This window comes from Myxocyprinus asiaticus, chromosome 22, assembly GCF_019703515.2.
Source record: "Myxocyprinus asiaticus isolate MX2 ecotype Aquarium Trade chromosome 22, UBuf_Myxa_2, whole genome shotgun sequence".
In the NCBI taxonomy this organism is placed as follows: Eukaryota; Metazoa; Chordata; class Actinopteri; order Cypriniformes; family Catostomidae; genus Myxocyprinus; species Myxocyprinus asiaticus.
The window spans coordinates 21,470,001-21,494,906 of NC_059365.1; the positions used below are offsets into that span (position 1 = coordinate 21,470,001).

The 24,906-nt window shown below is 38.6% G+C and overlaps 1 protein-coding gene and 1 long non-coding RNA gene across 2 annotated transcripts in view; both read left to right on the top strand.

Annotated features, from left to right (window-relative positions):
* Positions 1-24,906, top strand: part of rnf145a (ring finger protein 145a) — a 39,269-nt gene that overhangs the window by 5,415 nt on the left and 8,948 nt on the right. Inside the window, exons 3-7 of the mRNA XM_051649621.1 lie at positions 7,921-8,029; positions 15,266-15,357; positions 16,963-17,198; positions 19,836-20,011; positions 21,145-21,285. Of these exons, the coding sequence (XP_051505581.1) occupies positions 7,921-8,029; positions 15,266-15,357; positions 16,963-17,198; positions 19,836-20,011; positions 21,145-21,285 (754 nt within the window). The remainder of the gene's footprint in view (positions 1-7,920; positions 8,030-15,265; positions 15,358-16,962; positions 17,199-19,835; positions 20,012-21,144; positions 21,286-24,906) is intronic.
* LOC127412935 (uncharacterized) lies at positions 21,292-23,153 on the top strand. Its single transcript, XR_007892504.1, has 4 exons — positions 21,292-21,808; positions 21,914-22,123; positions 22,659-22,740; positions 22,919-23,153. It is a non-coding gene; the product is annotated as an uncharacterized LOC127412935 (long non-coding RNA).

Below are 24,906 nucleotides of genomic sequence, written 5' to 3' on the forward strand. Positions count from 1 at the left end.
ATGACGTTATCATGTCTCTCGCTGCATCAGACAAGTGGTCAGTGGATGATGCTTCTGCCCCTTCCCCCAGCGAGTGCAAGGAGCGTGTACATGCCACAGACAAGGAGAAGCTTCACATCCTTTCAAGGGCGGTCGAAGAGCTCAATATCGAGTGGTCTCCTCCAGAGGAACCTAAACAATCTCGCCTTGATGAATGGTTCCTGCAGTCCGTACGCCGTCAAGCGATCATGTCTCGAAGATCTGCATCATTCTTCCCTGAAGTTCATAACGATCTGTCAAAATCCTGGTGCACGAAATAGGGATTCAGCTCACCCGCACAGTGATTACATCCTCTCTAATGTGGATCATGGGAAAGAAAACGGTTATGCCCAACTACCCCCTGTGGAGGAGGCGGTAGCGGCACACCTCTGCCTAGCGAGTAGCAGGGAATCACAGCCCATTCATCCTTTCAAGCCATCAACTGACGTCTGCACTGACTGGAAGAGCATACTCGGCAGCGGGCCAAGCTGGTTCAGCACTCCATGCGATGACGGTGCTCCAGGTCTTTCAAGCCAAGCTTCTCAAGCAAATGGACGAGCAAGGCTACGATACAGAGACATTCAAAGAGCTCCGCACCATTACGGACTTAGCGCTGCGTGCCACAAAAGTCACTGCACAGGAAATTGGCAAGTCATTGAGCAACCTGGTAGTCCTGGATCGTCACATCTGGAAAAAGCCGCTCTGTTGGATGCTCCAGTGTCTCCAGCCGGCCTCTTCGGCGACACTGTAGATAAGTTTGTCGAGTGTTACGTCACGACTCAGCAACACTCGCAGGCTATGAGACACTTTATGCTGAAACGGAGTACTGTATAACAGCTGCTTCGCTCCTGCTCTGTTTCGAGCCAGCACCCAGCCAAAAGCCCCATGCCTGCTGCCTCAGCGCCACCACCTGCCGCTGCGGAGCCACCGATGAGGCCACGCAAGCCGTGGCCCAAACTGAAGTAGCCGTATCAGCATACACCCCGCGCCGGCGGGAAAAAAAACCCCACGCAGCAAAAGCACTCCTGACAGGCGCAGAGTTGCTGTTCCCTCTGGGTCTACTCTGAAGAAAGCTTGATTGGAGACACACAACACTGTTCCCCATCTCCCCACTGTTGTTTGTCGGGAAAGGAATATTGCTGTTCACAGTATTGTTCAAAATGTTGTTTCTGTGTCTCACATTCATATGAATGCAATAAAAAAAATCAATAAATGCAAAAAAGAATTCATTGCTCATTGCACATGCACTAGACGCTCATACATTCTCAATAAAGAGATCTTTTCTTCATCAAAGCCCAGACATTGTACACAACCACTTCCTAATGGCGAGCGGCGTGTTATATCTTACAGTGAACAAACCAAACTGCCCTCTGTCCCGTTACGTGGACGCATGGTGAGCCCTTACGGGTATTTCAGATTGGGTGCTAAAAACAATCGAACATGGGTATACGATCCAATTTGCATGTCGGTCAACCCGTGTCAACGGCGTTCTGTCTTCCACGGTTTTGTCCGAAGACGCACCAGTGTTACGAGCCAAAATTCACAATCTCCTCGCAAAAAGCACGATAGAGGTTGTTCCAATTTGTCAAACCCAAAAAGGGTTTTCAACGGCAGGCTTCAGCCAATCCTAGATCTGAGACATTTGAATCGTGCACTTGCAAAGCGGCCATTCAAAATAATTACTCAGAAATGGATCTTATCACACATCCACCGATTGGTTTGCGTCGATAGATCTGAAAGATGTGTACTTTCATGTCCAAATTGTACAGCATCACAGGATGTTTTTGAGATTCGCGTTTGAGGGAACGGCGTATCAGTTCAAAGTCCTGCCTTTGGACTGTCTCTGGCTCCTTGCACATTCACAAAGTGAATCAGAAGCTCTGTTATGCCAGCTCAGAGACTTACTGCAGCTTGGACAACAATGTCAACTGGGTTAAGAGCACGCCGCAAGCTAACAAATCTCCTTTTTGGGAGCCCACCTCGACTCCGTGAGCGGGCGCACGCACCTCACAAGTGAGTGCATGCAGGCCATTCTAAATTGTCTGTCTCAGTTCAACTGGGGAAAACACTTCCACTGAAGCTGTTTCAAAAAGCATTGGGGTTTATGGCGGCAGCATCCGCCATCGTTCCATTAGGTCTTTTACACAAGGCCTCTTCAAAGCTGGCTCCAGCGCAGTGTGCCACGACATGCTTTGCGCCATGGTCGCATGCGCATCAATATATCTCACCGCTGTATAGCTGCTCTAGCACCTTGGACAGTTCCTGCCTTTTACCAGTGAAGTGTCACACTGGGGCAGATTTTCTGGCAGAAAGTGTTGACAATGTACCCTTCAACCACAAGTTGGGGCAGTGTGCAATGGATATCGGCTGTATTCCTAGCCTTGAAGGCTTTTCAGTCAGAAATAGCGAACTGTCATGTTCTGGTTCACTCAGACAACATGACTGTTGTGGCGTATATAAACCGCCAAGGCGGAATTCATTCACTGCCATTGATGAGACTGACGTGTCACCTCATACTGTGGAGTGAGTGTCATCTCCTTTCCCTGAGAGCAACATATGTCCCAGGCTGTCTGAATTATGGTGTGGACCTATTGTCACGCCAAAGGGTGATACCGGGGGAATGGAGACTTCATCCTCAAACTGTCCTGAGGATTTGGGAAATATCTGGCAAAGCAGAAGTCAATAGCCCACAAATGGCTGGTGAATAGCCAGTGTGCCTAATTCACCGTGTCATATGCAAAGTCCAAGAGGACAAGGAAACGATTCTATCGGTTGTGCTGAAATGGCCCAATCAGCCATGGTTTATGAAATGATAGAGATGTTATACAGCCCGCCATGGGAAATACCGCTGAGGAGGGATCTCCTCTCTCAGGCGCAAGGCACAATCTGGCATCCCCAGCCCAAGCTGTGGAACCTGCATGTGTGGCCCCTGAATGGAGCACACTAAACATGCCAGAACTGATGCATTCAGTCATGAACACCATTTTACAGGCCAGAGCGCCGTCCACGAGACACCTCTATGCGCTAAAATGGAATGTGTTCACTGATTGGTGTCTTTCACATGGCAAAGACCCAGTAAACTGCCCCATACATGAAATTCTCATATTTCTTCAAGAGCGATTAGACACAGGACTCACTCCGTCAACGCTCAAAGTTTATGTGGTGACTATATTGGTTCTATAACACGGTTCTAACCACGCCCTTCAGAGCGCAAGTGGTTCACCTTCAAGCCTTCTTCCTTCCTCCATTTAATTCGGATGAGGAACAATCCTTGCATTTATTATGCCCTGTGTGGGCGCTACACGCATATGTTGAGCGCACCTGCCAGTTCAAGCTGTCTGATCAGCTCTTTGTGTGCTATGGAGGATGCACAAAAAGAATGTCCGTCTCCAAGCAAAGACTTTCTCACTGGATCGTTAATGCCTGACTTACGAGTCGCAGGGTAAGATTTGCCCAATTGCTGTTAAAGCACACTCAGCTAGAGGCATGGCCTCCTCATGGCCATGGAACGAACGGTGTGTCTTTTCAAGACATATGTTTTGCAGAAGGTTGGTCTTTTCAAAACACATTCGCAAGATTTTAAAACCTAAACGTTACATCTCTCTCTTCACAAGTCTTCTCTGTTTAGAACGCTTGCTATTTCATTTGCCAAACATATACTTATGCCCTTCCCTTTAAGTACAGGCTCCCCATCATTTTACACAACCACCTGCATTCAGGATGTTGTAATTTACCATAAAGTCACAAGCACTTTCATTTGAAATAAACTCCCTTCCTGACTGGGTTCGTGAAGGGGTTAATTTATACTATATGACTATAGTTCATATATTCTTTCTGAGTGCTCCCCTCCTGGCCCAACATGAGGGTCACTCACTTGCGGCATACTCTTGTCAGTCGCCGTCCTGCGGGACTGCGGCGTTATGTTCCTCTCTGGAAGGTTATGTCATGTAGTGTGCTGTGATGGGATAATGTTCCCCATATGCATTAGCAAAACGCAATGTCAAGTATACTAAGGGTACAATGTCAAGAGTCGTAAGGGAACGTCTCGGTTACATATGTAACCTAGGTTCCCTGAGACGGAGGGAACAAGACATTGCGAACGTTGGCAGCACTACAAGTCTCAGAGGTGCGAATGATGCGCTCCTTGTCCCTCAGTCAGAAAATTCTGAGGAATGGTGTTTGTGTGCCTGCTTTTATAGCGGACAGCTTCATGCCTAGAAAAGCGGGGCTCAAACACCATAGCCAATATTAGAATATTGCCGTTATTGTAGAAAGGTTTCAACTAGGTTGTGTGGAAGGACACTCCCATATGTGTTAGCAAAACGCAATGTCTCGTTCCCTTCGTCTCAGGGAACCGAGGTTATGTACGTAACCGAGACGCTTTTCTCCGTTATTACACACACAAAGCAGTAGCAAACAACAGAGTTAATTTTTCCATCTCTGCAATGCATTTTATTAGTGGGTGAATACTCTTGACGTAAGCTATTGCTTAGAAGCAATGACTAGGTGTTGACATTTCAAAGCTACCTGTAGCAGAGCCCTTATTGGTGTTCTGTTTATTAGAGATGCAGAGCTTCTGTTCATGGCTGTGGCTTTGTTTTGCAGGTGCAACATGTCCAATGTAGTTAGTGCTTCAGTACCCTCAGAACCCCTGCTGAATGGCGGGCAGAGTCCAACTAGCTCCCACAATTGAAAAGTGCTCCAGTCAGTAGAAACTTTGGTGGAGTTCTTTTATCCCAGGCCTACTGGGTTTGTCGTAGTGTTGAGAAACCTCACCTAGCCCTGAGATGCTCCTGTGAAATTTAGATAACAAATTAGAAAGAATAGGTCTGTCCACTCTATTGAACATTTAAATTTCACTGAGCTAAAACCTGACACACTACGCTATTAGGACTAATAGAGATGACCTTCCATTATCGAGGAAACTGTGGCCTATCATGCTCTTCTAGCAACACAGACACTGCAAGTCAAAAGTTTGGACACACTTGACTGAATTTATGTTCTTGTTTTGTTTCTTTATAAGATAATGAACCTAAAGGCCTATTCTTAAATGCTTAAAATTAGTTTTGTAGACAAATAGAAATTGTGCCTACATATGTGTTCCTTTGCAAAGCTAAGTTCTTTTTCATTATTTTTTAAAAAAAGTGGATGAGTTGGACCAGATAGTGAAAGAAAAGCAGCCAAAAAGTACCCACATAAATGGGAACTTCTTTAATAGCTTCCCAGATGGCACCTCATGAAGTTGTTGATAGAATGCCCAGAGTATGCAGCTGTAATCCAGATAAAGGGTGGCTATAGTGTTATTCCTATACTTTCCAGTACTTTTGTGTTATTTCACAGTTTTGATGACTTGATGGGACTTTGACTTTGGGCAAAATTAAAATATAAGAAATAATAAGAAATGAGTATGTGTGTTCAAACTTTTGACTCGTAGAATACTGTATATATAGGAAAGAATAAAGCACAATGATTGTGCTGTGGCTGAAGGCACTACAGCTGGGAGGCTATATTGAGACGTGGAGAAGAATAGCAAGATCACTGGCACTTTTTGTCTTTACTGCCGATTGATAAAATGAGGTATCTTTCAACATTTTATCCAACCACATATCTGGTCAAGTCCTCTGCTCTTTGACCTGGCGAGAACTTCCTCATATGTCAGTGCTAATGTTATTCCCAGGTACTGTAATTGCATTGGTCAAAGCTGGTGTGCCAGCATACTCTCCATTAATCAATACTGAGATAAAGTCTTGCCGCTTCAGCACAATATTTCCACTGTCACATTTCTTTTCCAAAGAGAATAGCACACATTTATTAAACTTACCTTTTATTTTTTGGGAGAAGAATATTCAAATGACTCTCCGTAAGTGAAACTGCCCAGTAAAAGGTCAATATACTGTAGCTCCTCTATCCATATTTTGTACAAAAATAAACTGTACAGAAAACATAAACTTACCAAAACTAGGAAGTTGGAAATTACACAAGAAAGATTATTAACTTTAGTTTCACAAAACTAAACTGTGTGGATCAATGGGAGTAATATAGCCAATTTTTACATTTTGTCCAATATTGTTCTTATTTCTGTGTTTGCATTTTTAAAGAAAATAAACTTTTTTTTCATTGTCAAAATATCTTTCATAACATACATAACTTCTTGCCTAATGCTTTGAGCCATGTTTACTTCCTCATTATTGTTTACATGCTGCCAGCTTTTGGTGATAAGGATAGGAATATCTAGGATGAATTCCCTTACAAAAATACAGTGGTGCAAGTAACACTTGCACAACAAATGTGATAGCACATTTATCTTTTTTGAAATTTTCAAATTGCCATTAATGCATCTATTTTTGGTGTGTTTTTGTTGTGATAGAGGATGTGTTTTCAGTTTGTCAATGGCAGAAGTGTGAACTGGAGGAGCAGGTGACATGATGCGTGAAGAATGACAGATAGACAGTTGTGCTACAGGATGGATTAAGAGGGTTTGGCAGTGGAATAATGAGGGCTTAATCTGTGCACGGCAAAAGCTTTAATCTCCTGCCTCATCCTGCGTGTGCAGTCTACACGCATTCGTATGAACACACACATATGCACACACGTATCTGTGAGCCTGACAATGCCAGACTGGAGGCTAAATAGTGTATTACAATACACTTTCATTATGATGTGTAATGCTGTATATATTTATTGTTCACATCACTTGTTGTTTCAGTGAATCTTGCATCTTCAGAGGCATTTATTACATCCCATATGTCTTAACCTTATGTTGAATTTTTGTAAGCCTAGTTGTGTTCCATTCTAGATCTTCCACTTGCATTGGGTCTTGACTTGTGTTTTCTCATTGATGGCTATGTTTAAAATAGCATGCTACCATCCAACTTGTAAAACATTTTTGTTATGCAAAATATGCTAATGTTATCCTGCAATGCACTCGAATTGAAATTCCATTTCCAGTGTGCCAAATTAACTTATTTATCTTTTACTCACTATCGGACTGCCTTAAAATTAGGCATTTTTATACAAAATTGGATTTATAGTGCAAAATAACCAAGGATAAATTCAGAATAGCACACTACCACACTACTCTTACTTAGTCTGCCGTATTTACAATACATACAGCAGAAATAGTAAGAGTAGTATTGTGGCATGCTAGTCTGAACATAGTAATATTTTTTTCAAGACTGATAACTTAATGCCACTTGCTGAATTAAACATACATACAAACATAGGCCTACATAGTGAGGCCATGCATCAAAAATGGGCTATACTACTTTTTAAAATGGTTATATTAGCATATTGCATACTGTTTCACATATTTTAAAATGGTGTACTAATGCTGAATATGACTACACTATGAATGGAAGTCCCACCTTACATTTAAAAGAGCCGAACACCTTTTTTTTTTGATAGACTCTTCAATGGTTTTCATAGAGAAACCCAGAGTTAACTCAGAGGGATGAACCTGAAATATGGTGTTTTTGCATGATCTGAGCAAAAGGACAATTTATGATATGATTGTTGTCAGATTCTGTTGCTGATTTCTTACTTGAATCCACAGAAAATAGTGTACCACAGGCTGCCTGAAGGCATTACAAACATGGCCACAGAGTGAACTGAATTTCCTTAAAGAAACTTTGGTAGTGTATACAGTAGTACAGCTGCAGTAAACATAGCTGTAGACTCTGCAGGTGTGACAGTCAATGGACTGGATATCCAGATACAGTCGGTGTGCTTTGACTGTGTGGCTTCCTTTCACAGTGTCTCAGTCTGGTGAATGCACTCTCTCTCCTGGTCTGAGAGAGATATTGAGTGAGAAAACTGCTCTCAGAGGCCTTTCTGTATGCTCGACAGCATCCTTACAGAGTGGTCTAACAACACTGTCATTCTTTAACTTTCTCTCTGTTTCAGGCTACATTCTGAGTCTAGTTCTGCTAACTTTGCCCCGACAACACCTGGTGCAACTCTACCTGTATGTGCTCACTGCTCTGCTGCTGTTTGCTGGTCACCAGATTTCAAGGTGAGAGTTTTGGCCTTAAATGAATAAGAGATTGACATAAAAGCTTCTTCACACCCTAACAGCTGTCGAGTCTATCACTATGTGCTTGGAAGGTCAGTTATAGATAAACCCATTCAATTAAGAAAGAAGACAGAAATAACATATGATGATACAGTCTAGATTTAGACAGTCTAGACCAGATTTAATGTTATTTCAACAGTACACATGTTGTATGTTGATCTGAATAAGAGCATCTGCTTATGCCTTACATGCAATATATTCCACTGGTTAAGTGGTTTACAGTGTTGATATGAACTTAAGCCACACTTAATTTGTCAATGCATTAAATAACAAAATATAAAAACAAGTGGCATCTGCAAACAAATACAGTAGTTCTGAGAAAAAGTCTAGCATTAACGTCACATTTCTTAGCCATTTTGTATTATGATTAATCAACTGGTCCCATGGCCATTTTTTGTGTACTGTATATATGAAGTCTGTTACCCTCGAGGGAATCTGTAATACATCAGTAACCACAGATCTTTTTCAGCATATTAACTCTGGACATGTTCCTCTAATGTTTGACAGCCATAAAGTGTCTAAATGCTTTTCATTTCGAACACTATATCAATTGTTTTATCATTTTAAACATAGGAAACTACTTTGATTTATTTTTTTATTTATTTATTTATTTATTTATTTTTTTGCTTAAATTTAGCTTGAGCTGTTTCTCTTCAAAATAAATTTTACTTGGTTTAATTTTTTAATATTAATACAAAAACATTCATACTTGTGCCTTGAGTGTCCAAATAATTTGGGGGTCATGTGATTATATTGCATGACCTTTATACCTTTCTAAACCCAGAATGCTTTACAACAAACAGAAAAAGGGAAACAAGCAAACTGATACAAAACATCTGTATGAAGAAATAAACCACACATCATAACAACTTAATATTAAGTGGAGTGCAGAAAATGTATACAGCAAATACACAGTTGTGGTTGATAGTAAAAGATAATCATTGACAAACAACATTTGTATAACATTGCACAAAGAGTTTTTAATCTTGTAAAGGTTGAGAGAAGAGATGAGAGCATTCCTCAAAGAGCCGTGCAAACCACCCTGCCATCTATGCTGTATCAAATAAACATAACCCAAAGATCGGTTTTATGAACATTTCTTATTCATTGAGAATGTAAAAACTTAAGATCTTGGCATTAAAACATACACATTGCCTCTGTGGAGTCCTTTCTCCCATGCTTATGAGTCTACAAATATATTGTGGTATTTTGCTCTTGACAGGTAGCTGTTTAGTGTCAGATTGAGAGAGAGCTTTTAGCACATTTCTCACTATAACAGTACAAGGATGGCCAAGGAGGCGGGAACCGGCTGAACAGTAAGCATAAAGTTTTAATGTCAAACTTAATTTAAAACAAACACAGACACGTGCAACGCGGCCACGTGTGTCTCTCTCTCTCAATCTCTCAAACTGCCGCTTCCGGATCACCTTTATCTCGCTCTCCCTCTGATCACCTGATTCAGCGCCAGCCGTGCACCATCATGGCCTGGCCACACCCTCCTCCTTGTTACACTCACCACAATGTGTGTCTGTAGAAAAAGCAGTGGCTGCTCAAATTAAGATCACCCAAGTGTGGCAAAGCCATTACTGCCAGCTCGTAGCTTACCTGCCTGACTCCATTCGCTCACTGCCTCCTTGCGCTGAGCAAAGTCAATTTCAGCAAAGAATTTAACCGAGCTTTGTGAATGTTTATGCATGTATGTGTGCGCCTTATGTAAAGTTTTGTGTAACCTTAAAACCATTCTAAACTGAGTGAGGGTGAATCTCCTGAAGAATATGTTTGTCATATTTTACTCAGAAAAATAAATGACATAAATAATATGCAATTATGTTTTCGTATTACACTAATGAGAATGGAGGGTATGGTTAATGTGCTTTATTCAAAATATTATTTTGTTTTCTTAATTTTACATATTTTACTTAACATACATGTCTTTGAGAGGTTTTGTGAGAATCACACACACTGTAAACCCTAAGGTTGTCGCTACTGGAAAAATCAAGTTGTCTTAATTAATCCATGTGTTGTGTTCGTTCCTTTTGTGTTCCCGGTCAAAAATGACCGGCCCACTAAGATTGTTTATTAATCTCTCATATTGTATATATTATTCCAAGATATTGCATTAGACCTTTTTGTCAACTTTTTTTTTTTTTTTTTTTTTTTTTTTTTATAATTATGACAGGTTTTGTACTTCTTTTAGTAAACTCAACTTGAAGATAACCTTTGTTTCAACTAAAATAGTTACATTTTACAAGTTGTTTAACTAATAATCATTTACATGATCAATTCAAGAAAACTCACTTTATCTTGTCAAATAAACCATACAATTCCTCACTATTTCAACTCACACTTTCAAGTTAAGATAACTTAAACTATATTCATATCAATTGCCATTTTAAGTTAAGAGCACTAATGTTTTTAATTTGTTTCTTAAATTTATTTCTCATCTTGACTAATAACGGCAAGTTTGCCAGTTCCTTTATTTACAATGAATGAACTTACAACTTATCTGCTCAAAGATATAACATTGATTTGAACAAGAACAATGTTACACAAGCTTTAACACTGGCTTGGGAATTCATTCCTAGTAGGACAACAGGTTCTAATAAAGACTGGTTGTAAAAATATCCATTTCATCAAAATAATATCCAGGTTTCTCCAATGATTTACAGAACTGGTGCGGTCACATTCGCAGAGCACGGTCAATGTGCTGAACTTTTCACCACACAAGAAAGTAGAAACGTTATTAAATTTTATCAACACAAATTAAAAAATACAAACTCACCTCCACGCCGCCTTTGTGTTACTCAGCAGTAATTCAGCTACTCCAGCTTACTCAAAAAGGCAACTTCTCTGTATTTCCCATCCAGTATCACCCCTCCTCCCCCTTCCTCTTTTTCAACTTATAAATTACAAACATGTATTAAATGATCAGTGAAAACCCAGACAATACTCCCAAGTAGTCAAGACAATGGATTACTTTGTTTAATTTTTTGAAAACTTATGAACTTGAGTTCAGTAGGAGTGGTGGTGGCGTAGTGGACTAAAGCACATAACTGGTAATGAGAAGGTTGCTGGTTCGATCCCCACAGTCACCACCATTGTGTTCTTGAGCAAGGCACTTAACTCCAGGTTGCCCCAGGGGGATTGTCCCTGTAATAAGTACACTGTAAGTTGCTTTGGATAAAAGCGTATGCCAAATGCCTAAATGTAAATATCCAAAACTTGTCATGACAATTGGAGTTAAAGATAAGAAATGAGTTAACATAACTTAATGGGGCTATCATGTTTTACAGTGTATTTTAAAAATATATATATTTTATTGATAGGAAGATTCATTGAACTAAGCTTTTTCTGGGGTAGTGGGGGCACTCCCTGCAGAAAACATTAATAATAATAATTATTTAATAAATTAAAAACTACTTGCTTGAAGTGTCATGTTAAAGCTTAGAATCTGGACTTCGCAATGCATAAATCTAAACCTACCTATTCTTAAACAATTATTTTTAATTTGTACATGGAAAGACGATGCACAAAAGGGCGCTAAACACATGCTGTGTGCGTGTGTGTGCACGCACACTTCTGAGGACTTTGTGTGTGCAAATACACATCCATATATGTGCTAATCTAAATGATTGGGATGCTCCTGAACACTTCATATTTCTGTATTTTGTAGTCTAATCCATTCATTTCCAATGGCCCATCACTTTAGACCTGGAACACCGCAGGTGTAACAAAGTGAAATAAAACCAATAACATTTTATGAAAATAATCTAAAACAATTTTGTGTATTCAGATGCCCTGTGTGAACAAATTCATGGAATTGTATTCCAACTGGATGAAATAAACTACAGTTTTCAAAAAAAAAAAAAAAAAATCATTCAGTTTTGACTGGGTTAAACATTATTTAAAATGTCATGTTTGGCTTATAACTTTGTGTTGATTGGACTTACACTGGCGGCCAAAAGTTTGGAATAATGCACAGATTTTGTTCTTATGGAAAGAAATTGGTTATTTTATTCACCAAAGTGGAATTCAACTGATCACAATGTATGGTCAGGACATTAATAACATGAAAAATTACTATTACAGTTCGAAAAAAAAAATTCAGAACTTCTTAAACTACTTCAAAGAGTTCTCATCAAAAATCCTCCACGTGCAGCAATGACAAATTTTCAGATCCTTGGCATTCTAACTGTCAGTTTGTCCAGATACTCAGGTGACATTTCACCCCACACTTCCTGTAGCACTTGCCATAGATGTGTCTGTCTCGTCGGGCACTTCTCACACACCTTACAGTCTAGCTGATCCCACAAAAGCTCCATGGGGTTAAGATCCATAACACTCTTTTCCAATTTTCTGTTGTCCAATGTCTGTGTTTCTTTGCCCACTCTAACCTTTCTTTTTGTTTTTCTGTTTTAAAAGTGACCTTTTCTTTGCAATTCTTATTTATTGTTATTTTTTTTGCCATTTTTGACCTTATTTTGGCCTTAAGACATGCCAGTCTGTTATACGGCGGCAAATCAAAAACAAACTCAAAGACAATGTTAAACTTCATTTAACGAACCAAATAGCTTTTAACTGTGTTTGATATAATGGCAAGTGATTCTCTAGTAGCAAATTAGCAATTTATCATGATTACTCAAGGATAAGGTGTTGGAGTGATGGCTGCTGGAAATGGGGCCTGTCTAGATTGGATCAAAAATGACTTTTTCAAATAGTGATGGTGCTGTTTTTTTACATCAGTAATGTCCTGACTATACTTTGTGATCAGTTGGATGCCACTTTGGTGAATTAAAGTACCAATTTCCTTCTGAAACAGCAAAATCTGTACATTATTCCACACTTTTGGCCACCAGTGTATATTCTTAAAAATCCATAGACTTAATATTAAGTGTTTATGTATATAAGTGTTTATAACTCAAACTATTGAGTACAAAATTGAGGCTATGGGGAATACCCATAATGCCTGGCGCTTGAATTATTTAATTATGTTTACTTGGTCAAAGGGAACATATGGGCACATTTAAATAGTTGTTATGAAGACTTCATAGAGGTTTTAGCTCTTTTGGTCAAGTCGGACCCTGTTAATACTATCTCAGGGTGTTTTCACGCCTGGATTGTTTGGAGCATTTGTTTCTGAACCTGTTGCATTTTCTCCCTTAGTTTGGTTCAAGCAATCAGTCTGAGACCACCTACTGTAGATGAGGTGGTCTCGGACCGAATGCAAACGAATCCTGGAATGGTTCGCTTGTTGTGAGAATGCAATCCAACCCATCGTACCAACGAACCAAACAATATCCCTATAAAAACCATGAACATACCTGATGGATCTTTGGAGAAGAAATCTGTAGGTCAGCACTTCACTGTAATTCCTCATCAAAACGTGTATATAGCCTTTTGGCGACTAAATTAGATATAGTTGCATGTTTAAAATAGAAGCTGTTTTATAATTCATGAGGCAATTTTAGTATAATCGTTTCTCTCGGATAGCGGCAGAACGCAAGTAGGATGGCGTCAGCAACTTTTTGACAGATAAAAAAAAAGTTTCCATGGCTTCTCTCTGCTGTTTGTGTGTGTGTGTGTGAGCCAGCTCTGTGACCATGAGAACAGGCACTTTTCAATGCAGAAATAATGCAGAAGCAACTAATGCCAGATTAAAATAGCCATGATGTAAATTTTATGTTGCATATTGTGTGTCGGATAAAGTGTATTTGCCGTGCAACCTCTGACTGGAATGCGCATTCTGTACCATGCGGTGACGTTTTGCGTAAGCGTGACATAACACCTGAAAAAGTGATAAGGTTGACAATTTTTACAGATATATAATTTTAACCGGTATATCAATGGATGCGCTAAGTCCTGGAACATCGCACAAACATTCTGACCAATAAGGGGACAGTTTGCTTTCATGTGACTTTTACTGACACTGTTTTGGTCCATTTTGAAGTGTTGCCTTGTGAAAGTGAACCAAACCAAGAGGAAAATGCAACATTGTAAACATTTTAGCCCCTGTTTCAGAACAAATCAAACGAGCTACAGGTCTTAGTTCTCTTTGTGCATGTGCAACTAAGGTACAGGTGTCTATGCATTTCTGTGGAAAAATAAGTGATTGACCTAGAATCAGTTGTAATCTTCTTTATTTAATCTGTGTTATTGTCTGACCTAAATTTGAGTCCATTCAATTAAAAATATATTTTTTTTAAATTTTTCATTTTCTCCCCTTTTTCTCCCCAATTTGGAATGCGCAATTCCCAGTGCACTCTAAGTCCTCGTGATGGCATAGTGACTCGCCTCAATCCAGGTGGCGGAGGACGAATCTCAGTTGCCACCGCGTCTGAGACCGTCAATCCGCGCATCTTATCATGTGGCTTGTTGAGCGCGTTACCACGGAGACATGGAGGCTTCACGCTATTCTCCGCGGCATCCACGTGCCCCACCGAGAGCGAACCACATAGCGACCACGAGGAGGTTACCCCATGTGACTCTACCCTCCCTAGCAACCGGGCCAGTTTGGTTGCTTAGGAGACCTGGCTGGAGTCATTCAGCACGCCCTGGATTCGAACTCGTCACTCCAGGGGCGGTAGTCAGTGTCTTTACTCGCTGAGCTACCCAGGCCCCTTCAATTAAAATTATTAAGTAGAAACAACAACATTTAAATGGAAAATTTTAGTTAAGTCTACTTGCATCAGGTTACCTTAACATAAAAAGTTACGTTCATTCTCAATGACCATCAAGCTATTTTAACTTAATTACACAAGTTTTGGAGACGCCATTACTCAATTCTTCTACAGTATATTTTATACTTCAATAACTTCTTAGGGTTTTCAGTGCATAATGAAAAAATTATTAACTTAATAATTAACTTTGCTAATTAATGCTACTGTGATAAGCTAAGGATGAAGGATTTTTTTTTTTCACCACAACAGTGGAATTTTGGTGGTTGTTTTTCATACCCATTGGGACTCAGCTGAGTGTTATATAAGCAAATGTTCTCTCAGGAATACTTGTCTGATTCAAACAGAGAGTTATGGTTCCACTGCTCTTTCCTGTCTGACTCGGTCTGTAAGTATAGATCCTCCAGAGGCTGCCAATGACTCAGGGGCTGCCAATGACTCAGGGGGAATGTCACGCTGTAGCTGTGAGAGGTTAGAATAAGGTCTCTGTTCTCTGTTTCAGGGACTATGTGCGCAGTGAGCTGGAGTCTGCCTACGAGGGTCCGCTATACCTGGAGCCTCTGTCCATCAACCGCTTCACTACTGCGCTCATCTGTAAGCTTTAACATTATTTTTAATACTGTCTCACCGGATCTCACTATTAACAAGTTGTTCCAAATTGGTCACATGCAAATCGTTCAGTGATAGCATTCCTGTCACGCTCGAGTCCCACACTTATTCATTAGGGCCCCAATTCAGGCTCAGTTCATTAAAGCACATTCTTCCTGAAAATAAAAATAGTGTCATTCTGTAGAGAGTTGTGTAGTTTTGCATGAGGTGTAATTGATGTAAAGGAGTCTTTGAATGTAATGTCAGTGGTCTTCCAGAGGTTAAGGTATTTCCCAGCTCTCGTTCCCTTCTCACAAGCTGTCTGCCATTTAAAACACTGTGCCAAGAGTCAAAGTCATGACATTCTGTCCTCTCATCACTTTTGCTAAATGTATACCCTTTGCCAGCCTTTCTTTCACTCCTTCTTTCACTCTTCCTCATCACAAAGATTGTCTTTCCTCCCCTGACCCCTTGTTTGTAACGGTGGCATCATACCTTCACCCTCTCTCTCTCTCTCACTTTCTCTTTCACTGCGGTTCTTCAGTCTTTATCTTTTTTTCTCACTCTTTTGCTTCCTAAAGCATTGTTTCTTCATTTGTTCTCCTTTCTGTATCTCTTTTGACATTTATACTCAATTACTGGTCATTTAATCTTGCAAAAACTGTCAAGAAATGTCACTACTCCCCAAAATTAAAGGACAAAAATAAGAAACTGTATTTTGCATTAAGCCAATAATGCCTGTTTAAGGCTTTATTTTTAGTCTATTGTAAAGTGGAAAAATTTTTTTTTTAATTCTCATTTCTGTAATGATGTTATTTAAATTGTAGTCATGGAAGTATTTGTAGTACTGAATTACATTTCTTTCTGAATGAATATGTGTTCAAACAGGATGAGTTTCATTATCACATTACAGCAATGAGAATTTGCCTCAGTCAATATTTACTTTCATTGCATCTTTTTTCCATACTTTGGAAGTCAGTAGTGACTGTCAATAGAGGCTGTCAGTTACTATAATTTTGCCTAACATCTCCATTAAAAAAAAGAAAGTCATACTGGATTAGAACAATATCAAGAACTTGACTTAATTTTTGGGTGAAATAACTCTTTAATTGTCGTAAAGTTGTCACAACAATGCAAAAAAATAAAAATAAAATAAAAGGTGTAATTTTGTTTATGCAAAATAAAATAATTATTTTGATTTTGGAGTAAAAATGGCATGTCTGATGAGATTCTGCCATAGAGGTATACTGATGGTTGTTTCACTAGTGAGTTCTTGACTGCTATTGGATTCTTCAGCCATTAGTCTGAATTCTGTCTAATGCCTAATTAACACTGCGAGCAAGAACAGATGCGTTCATTAATGTCAGTGAGTACAGCAGGGAAGGAGCACTCAGTTCAGAGTTGGTCTTTATTCAGTAGTCATGCTTCGCTTTAATGTACCAAATGATAGTTCATTATTATAATATTAATTGTATTATTTATTAAATTTCAATATACCTGATTTAATTATATTATGAATAAAATGCCTTTTCTTTCCATCTGTGTGTGTGTGTGTGTGTGTGTGTGTGTGTGTGTGTGTGTGTGTGTGTGTGTGTGTGTGTGTGTGTGTAGGCCAGCTGGTGGTGTGTACTCTTTGCTCCTGTGTGATGCAGACCAAGCGCATTTGGCTGTTCTCAGCACACTTGCTCCCTCTGGTGGCAAGGCTATGCCTGGTCCCTTTGGAAACCATTGTTTTCGTGAATCGATTTGCCATGATTTTCACAGGCCTGGAAGTCATCTACTTTTTGGCCTCCAACCTACTGGTGCCATTTAACCTGGCTAAAACGGCATACCGGGAGCTTGCACAGGTTAGAGACTGCCACAAATAAAAAAAAAAACATTTATTCACCCTCAAATTGTTCTTCATGGAACACAAAAAGAGATGTTAGGCAGAGTGTTAGGGATTTACAGTCTTAGTGACCATTCACTTTGATTGTATGGAAAACAGTGCAATGAAAGTGAATGGCAGTGCTGGTTAGTAACACATTACATGTAATCTGGATTATGTTATCAGATTACAAATATCAAGAATTACTTTAAATTACATTTTAAAATACTCATAATCAGATTACAGTACCTTACTTAAACATTACCTGATTACACGTAATGTCAGTAAATAGTTTTTAATTTATTAGTCCTCTGACCTGATATTAGCCACTAGCCAGGTAGCTATAAATACACTGAAGTTGGAGCGATCTCACTCAGCATTTGACCACTGGATTTACAAAAAATCAAGGAGACACAAGGCAAAAAAACAAAACACTACCATACAATGTGAACTCTGCCTTCCAAAACTTAACATCCTTTCCACTACAAACGATTCCATGTCAAATCTAAAGAAGCATTTGGAGGTATGCTTGCATGTTTTCTCAACTTTACAGTGCATATCTGTCCAACTCCTGATGAACACATTTTAATTATTGTTTGAATTATCACTCTGTGCATCATATAACCACTATGTCTTTGGAAGAGTTTTGTCTATCAAATGCATCAAAATGCACAAATACACATAATTTCATATTCACTATGTACTTCGCACATTAAAGGGAAAGTTCACCCAAAAATGAAATTATTCATCATTTATTCACCCTCGTGCCACCCCAGATGTGTATGACTTTCTTTCTTCTGCTGAACACAAACAAAGATTTTTAGAAAAATATCTCAGCTCTGTAGGTCCTCACAATACAAGTGAATGGGTCCCATCCCATCTTGTGGGTGACAAAGCCATCCCAGATGTACATTACTTTTTTCTTCTGCTGAACACAAAGGTTTTTAGAAGAATATCTCAGCTCTGTAGGTTAATATAATGCAAGTGAATGGGTACCAAAATGTTGAAGCTCCAAAAATCACGTAAAGGCATCAAAACAGTGAAAAAGGACTTAAATATTGATCTGTTTCTCACCCACACTTATCATATAGTTTCTGAAGACTACTGGAGTCGCATTAATTACTTTTATGATGCCTTTATGTCATTTTGGAGCTTAGAATTTCTGGGACCCATTCACTTGTATTGTGAGGACCTACAGAGCTGAGATATTCTTCTAAAAATCTTTGTTTGTGTTCAGCAGAAGAAAGAAATTCATTCACATCTGGGATGGCATGAGGGTGAATAAATGGTGAGAGAATTTGCATTTTTGGGTGAACTATACCTTTAATGCCAAACCGATTGCATTAATGCGGTAAAGTTAGCTTTAGTTTTGCAAATTGCTTTTGTGTAATTACCTTACTAATAACAATATTAGTCATGTAAGCTGTAGTCCGTATCGGACTGCAATTCAGAAGTAATCTACCCAGCACTGGTGAATGGTGACCTAACGTTCTGCCTAACATCTCTTCTTGTGTTCCACGGAAGAAAGTAAGTCATGTGGGTTAGGAATCGACATGAGGGTGAGTTAAAGATCACAGAACTTTCCATTTTGGGTGAACCATACCTTATAACAGGTCAAAACAAATAAACAAGAATTAAAGGTGCACTCAGTATTTTTACAAATGTTTAGAACCTCATACACTCACATGAGATGAAGACTGCAGTAATTTCAGTAGTCTAAAAGCAGATTTATTTTACATTGCAGTGTTTTATTTTAAAATTTGCAGTCATATGACCAACCTAATACTACTAATTTTATCTCGGTAACCACCCTGTTATTGGACACTTTCATTCGATTAATAAATTAATCATGGCTGACAGCAAATCATTTTCATATTTCATACAGTAATTTATGAAAACGGAATGCTTCTAATTTGTCAGCTAATTAAAAACACCTGTTAAGAGTTTTTATATTGCCTATAATGACAGCGACAGTTAGTAGTTCAAATGATTTTTTTTTTTTTTTTTTTAAAGTTTGGCAATATATTGATTTCTATTCTTTAAGCGACTAAAGAGCAAGCATAAAGTACTATGCATGTTTTTTCTCTCTCATACATGGCAGGCAACATGAATAATTAATAATATTGATCTGAATCTTAACATCTTCACATACTTTGATTAATTTGTTTTTAATGCTGCAATAATCTAATAAACACTTCTATGAATCTATGAATTGCTTTTGTTTATTTATGAAATGTATAATTATTTCAGAAATTAAGGCTTTTTTTTCTCAATACACTAACATATGGGTTAGGTTCAATACAGCAGTATAAACCAGCCTTAAGTGACAGTATAAGTAAGTTTAAGACTGCCATAACACCCAGGGCAACATAAACCAAAAAATAATGAACACACCTTTAAGACTGAAAGAATTAGGATTACTTGCATCAAATTTCTTTCTACAAAATATAGGTCTACAATGTGAACGGCAGACATACATTTTGCAATTAAAAACTGGTGTAATAACATTACCAAGACAATGTGCAAAGGTTATAAAATGTTTAAAAAGTTATTTCTTCTTTACAATATATACAGATTTTTGATGAATCTCTAAGCTCTTCTTTATCTTGTGCTGTAGCTGGTGGAGGTGTATGGGTTGCTGGCTCTCGGTATGTCTCTGTGGAATCAGTTAGTTCTGCCTGTGTTGTTTATGTGTTTCTGGCTGGTTCTGTTTGCCCTGCAAATCTACACATACTTCAGCACAAGAGATCAGCCCACATCCAGAGAAAGACTGCTCTTTCTTTTTCTCACCAGGTAAGTGGAAGTTCAGTCTAGTCTGCCATTCAAAACAGAGCATTTTATTCCAGTATGTAATAACTTCCTGAGACCCGAGCATGACTGCTATGTGCATTTTCCATTCCCTTTTTTGATTTGTAACTAGTAGCCCCTAAAAAAACATGCCAATAAAATAAAATAAAAACATTATTATGTCCACATACGTATGTGGACAGTGGGACTAAGTTGTGAAATTTTAAATAATACTCAGCTATAAAAGTTAGATTCTTAAACAAATTGTTTATGTTTCCAGGAGTGTTGGTTATTCATGTTTTTGAGACATTACAGACATTACATCAGAAATTAGCATAAATAGTTCTAATTCAAAGTAATGGCCAGCATCATCCAATCACTGCCAACCATGTTAAAATAGAATTTTGCATGAAAAATTCTGAATGTATGTACTGATTACCATTGTCCCATGTCTGCCAAACATGTTGAGTGGTCCAAACATCATCTGCATTCTGACACTGAATTTTGACCAGATGTTAGGAGTGAATGCACGTAGCTGCAAAGGAAAGCTTTAGGATGCTTCCTTGCTCCCTTAACCTCCAGTGTGCTGTCTGTCTGCACTGGTCTCAGAAAAGTTTGAAATGCACCTTATTTTCATCCTAACTCTGTAAACAGCATCTGAAAGCAACATTTTTTATTTTGTCACATGACTCAATGCTTTAACCTCTTAATGACAGCCTAGAACCTTAAGAAATGAAATCATGCATAGCCTATAGTGAAACGTAATGTCCACGCATGTGGACGCAGGGTCTCAGGAGGATAAAGAAATTTGACGTGTACTTGCAAGTTGTGCTCTGGGTGGATAGCACAAATCCATGAACTTGAGAGATCTTTATCACCACCGAGCTTTAGAGCAAAACACTTAACGGCAGTTTGCTGAATGGGGTTTGTCCCTGTGATTAATGTAATGAAAGTTGCTTTCAATAAAGATGTTTGTTAAATGAGAAGTTACATTGTAAATGCAGTGTGTTTCTGCATTTTTTTCAATAAGAAACTCTGATTTGTTAAAGTGTATGTAAATGTTAAATGTTTGATTATGGTCTCATGAAAGTGTTCCCAGCAACTTCAGTTCCAAATGCCTTTGTGTGTGATCTCTTCAGTATTGCAGAGTGCTGTTGTACTCCATACTCTCTGCTCGGTCTGGTCTTCACCGTGTCATTTGTTGCTTTGGGAGTGCTCACTCTGTGCAAGTTCTACCTGCAGGGCTACAGGGCGTTCATGAATGACAACACCATGCACAGGTAACCTTTCTTCATGCTTTAGTTTTCTAATTAAGCCGACACTCTTTCCCCTATTTTAGTAACTATGACAAACTTCTCAATGATAAATGCTAAACAGTTTGGTGTGGAGTCCATACTGATGCAAAATGACACCTTTTATCACAATTGATCAGATTCAAATCACTGAAAGTACATTCCCAGATGGCAAGGTGACGTTGAAAGAATGTTGATATTTTTTATCTGAATCATCATTTTGGTTGTGATCGAAATTTCAATGTTAAAAGCCAACAGCACATATGAGAAAATGTGTGCTTTTCAACATTCTAATTGATCCTTAATCGTTAGGGAGTAAACACTGGTGAATCCAGGGGTTAAACTGGGGCGGAATGGTCCGGAACGGCATCTCCAAAAATAAAAGTCCAGTCTGTGAAGCGTCAGTACCTGTTCCGTTGTATTCGTCTAGAGTGGCCCTGTTTTAAGCGCACACGCGCTCCGCCTTGTTTTGCTGCCCTCATCAAGCAGTTCAGACAGTGGGATGAAATGTGTGAGTCATCAGTGATTGACGTCACTTAGAAGTGGCACTTGAGTGACCAAGGATATGACATTTTACACATATACTGATTAATTCTTTGATTCTACACTTGCATAGCATCCTTGCATGCTTTCCTCGTTTCTTATGAGGGAGACGTTAAGAAAAAGAACGAAAAAGACAAAGAAAAATAAGGATACACAGTTACAGGAATGAGAAGCACCCTATGATGGAGTGACACTGAATAAACATTGATCTGTAGTCAACGGTGTGATCACCTGGGATCTAGAAAGGACCAGCCAGCACCTCACATCCTTGCAGTTATTTCAGGTAAGGAAATGATTCAATTTATATTATAATTTCACAAAAAAATTGTTTCAGTGATGGATTGTTGCAAACTGATTATAAGTAAATCGTTTTAAAACAGTTTGTTTATGCCCTGCATTGTGTGAATTTCCATAGGTATTGCTAGGTGAGCTAGCCAACTTTAAGTTATTTTATCCCCATAGATTTTAACCACCAGACTTTCATGTAGGGCTGCAAATAATGATTATTTTGATAATCAACTAATCTAGCAATTGTTAGAATGAACAATCAACTATTGGGCGATTAATGCACCTTTTTATCAGCAGCTCTTACAAAAAAACGTAGGTGACGTGGATTCTCCTGTATGACAAACTACACAATTTGTACTGCATGTAACATCAAGTGTTTAAAAACACTTTTTATAGAATGAAGCAAAGATATATTATTGATAGCTGTTGTAGCCTTTAGCATTGCGTAGTACCCTTGGCTTTTTCTAACAATATTTATTTTAAATTACCAGAGACTGCTTAGACAAACCATATATTATCTGTTTCCACAGACTGCACATTATAGATGTTTTTCTGATCTTGCGCACCCAATTTACGTCTTGGAGCCTCTACTAACCAGATGAGTGGAATAAGGTATGTTTGATAAGGGAGACACCCAAAATGTGTGGAATATTGGGTCCCCAGGACTGAACTAGCCTGCATGATTGATTTGTCAAAATGTGACACTGCTGGACTGTACAAACCAAACAATTAAGATTATTATTCTGTTCCATTGATTTTTATCCTACTGTTATTTTCTCTTTGGTTTTAGATGCCTCTGAGTGTGGGAGCAGTTTCTCTGGAGCCTCCTGCAACAACCTTTTTTTTGTGTTTTACTGTTATTACTTTTGTGATGAAGATAAATAAACTCTAGAAGCTATGTGAAAGTTGCTTTTATTTATATAATTGTTTTTCACTACATGTCTTAAATCTTTGTTGATATTTCAACAAATGTGATTCTATAAGATACAGGTGCATCTCAATAAATTAGAATGTCGTGGAAAAGTTCATTTATTTCAGTAATTCAACTCAAATTGTGAAACTCGTGTATTAAATAAATTCAATGCACACAGACTGAAGTAGTTTAAGTCTTTGGTTCTTTTAATTGTGATGATTTTGGCTCACATTTAACAAAAACCCACCAATTCACTATCTCAAAAAATTAGAATATTTTGACATGCCAATCAGCTAATCAACTCAAAACACCTGCAAAGGTTTCCTGAGCCTTCAAAATGGTCTCTCAGTTTGGTTCACTAGGCTACACAATCATAGGGAAGACTGCTGATCTGACAGTTGTCCAGAAGACAATCATTGACACCCTTCACAAGGAGGGTAAGCCACAAACATTAATTGCCAAAGAAGCTGGCTGTTCACAGAGTGCTGTATCCAAGCATGTTAACATAAAGTTGAGTGGAAGGAAAAAGTGTTGAAGTAAAAGATGCACAACCAACCGAGAGAACCGCAGCCTTATAATTGTCCAGCAAAATCGATTCAAGAATTTGGGTGAACTTCACAAGGAATGGACTGAGGCCGGGGTCAAGGCATCAAGAGCCACCACACACAGACCTGTCAAGGAATTTGGCTACAGTTGTCGTATTCCTCTTGTTAAGCCACTCCTGAACCACAGACAACGTCAGAGGCGTCTTACCTGGGCTAAGGAGAAGAAGAACTGGACTGTTGCCCAGTGTTCCAAAGTCCTCTTTTCAGATGAGAGCAAGTTTTGTATTTCATTTGGAAACCAAGGTCCTAGAGTCTGGAGGAAGGGTGGAGAAGCTCATAGCCCAAGTTGCTTGAAGTCCAGTGTTAAGTTTCCACAGTCTGTGATGATTTGGGGTGCAATATCATCTGCTGGTGTTGGTCCATTGTGTTTTTTGAAAAGCAAAGTCACTGCACCCATTTACCAAGAAATTTTGGAGCACTTCAGGCTTCCTTCTGCTGACCAGCTTTTTATGATTTCATTTTCCAGCAGGATTTGGCACCTGCCCACACTGCCAAAAGCACCAAAAGTTGGTTAAATGACCATGGTGTTGGTGTGCTTGACTGGCCAGCAAACTCACCAGACCTGAACCCCATAGAGAATCTATGGGGTATTGTCAAGAGGAAAATGAGAAACAAGAGACCAAAAAATGCAGATGAGCTGAAGGCCACTGTCAAAGAAACCTGGGCTTCCATACCACCACAGCAGTGCCACAAATCACCTCCATGCCACGCTGAATTGAGGCAGTAATTAAAGCAAAAGGAGCCCCTACCAAGTATTGAGTACATATACAGTAAATGAGCATACTTTCCAGAAGGCCAACAATTCACTAAAAATGTTTTTTTTATTGGTCTTATGATGTATTCTAATTTTTTGAGATAGTGAATTGGTGGGTTTTTGTTAAATGTGAGCCAAAATCATCACAATTAAAAGAACCAAAGACTTAAACTACTTCAGTCTGTGTGCATTGAATTTATTTAATACACGAGTTTCACAATTTGAGTTGAATTACTGAAATAAATGAACTTTTCCACGACATTCTAATTTATTGAGATGCACCTGTATATATATATATATATATATATATATATATATATGTATGTATGTCCATGGTTGATAAAAATAAGGCATCGTTTAAAAATCTAGTTTAAAACATGTGTGTCAAGTTCTTAGAAATGTAATCTTTGAGTCCATGTTGGTTTCACAATTTTTTCAAAAACATGTATTACATTTTCTTAAAAAAAAAATTAAAAAAAATATTGACTTTAAAAATGTCATATTGT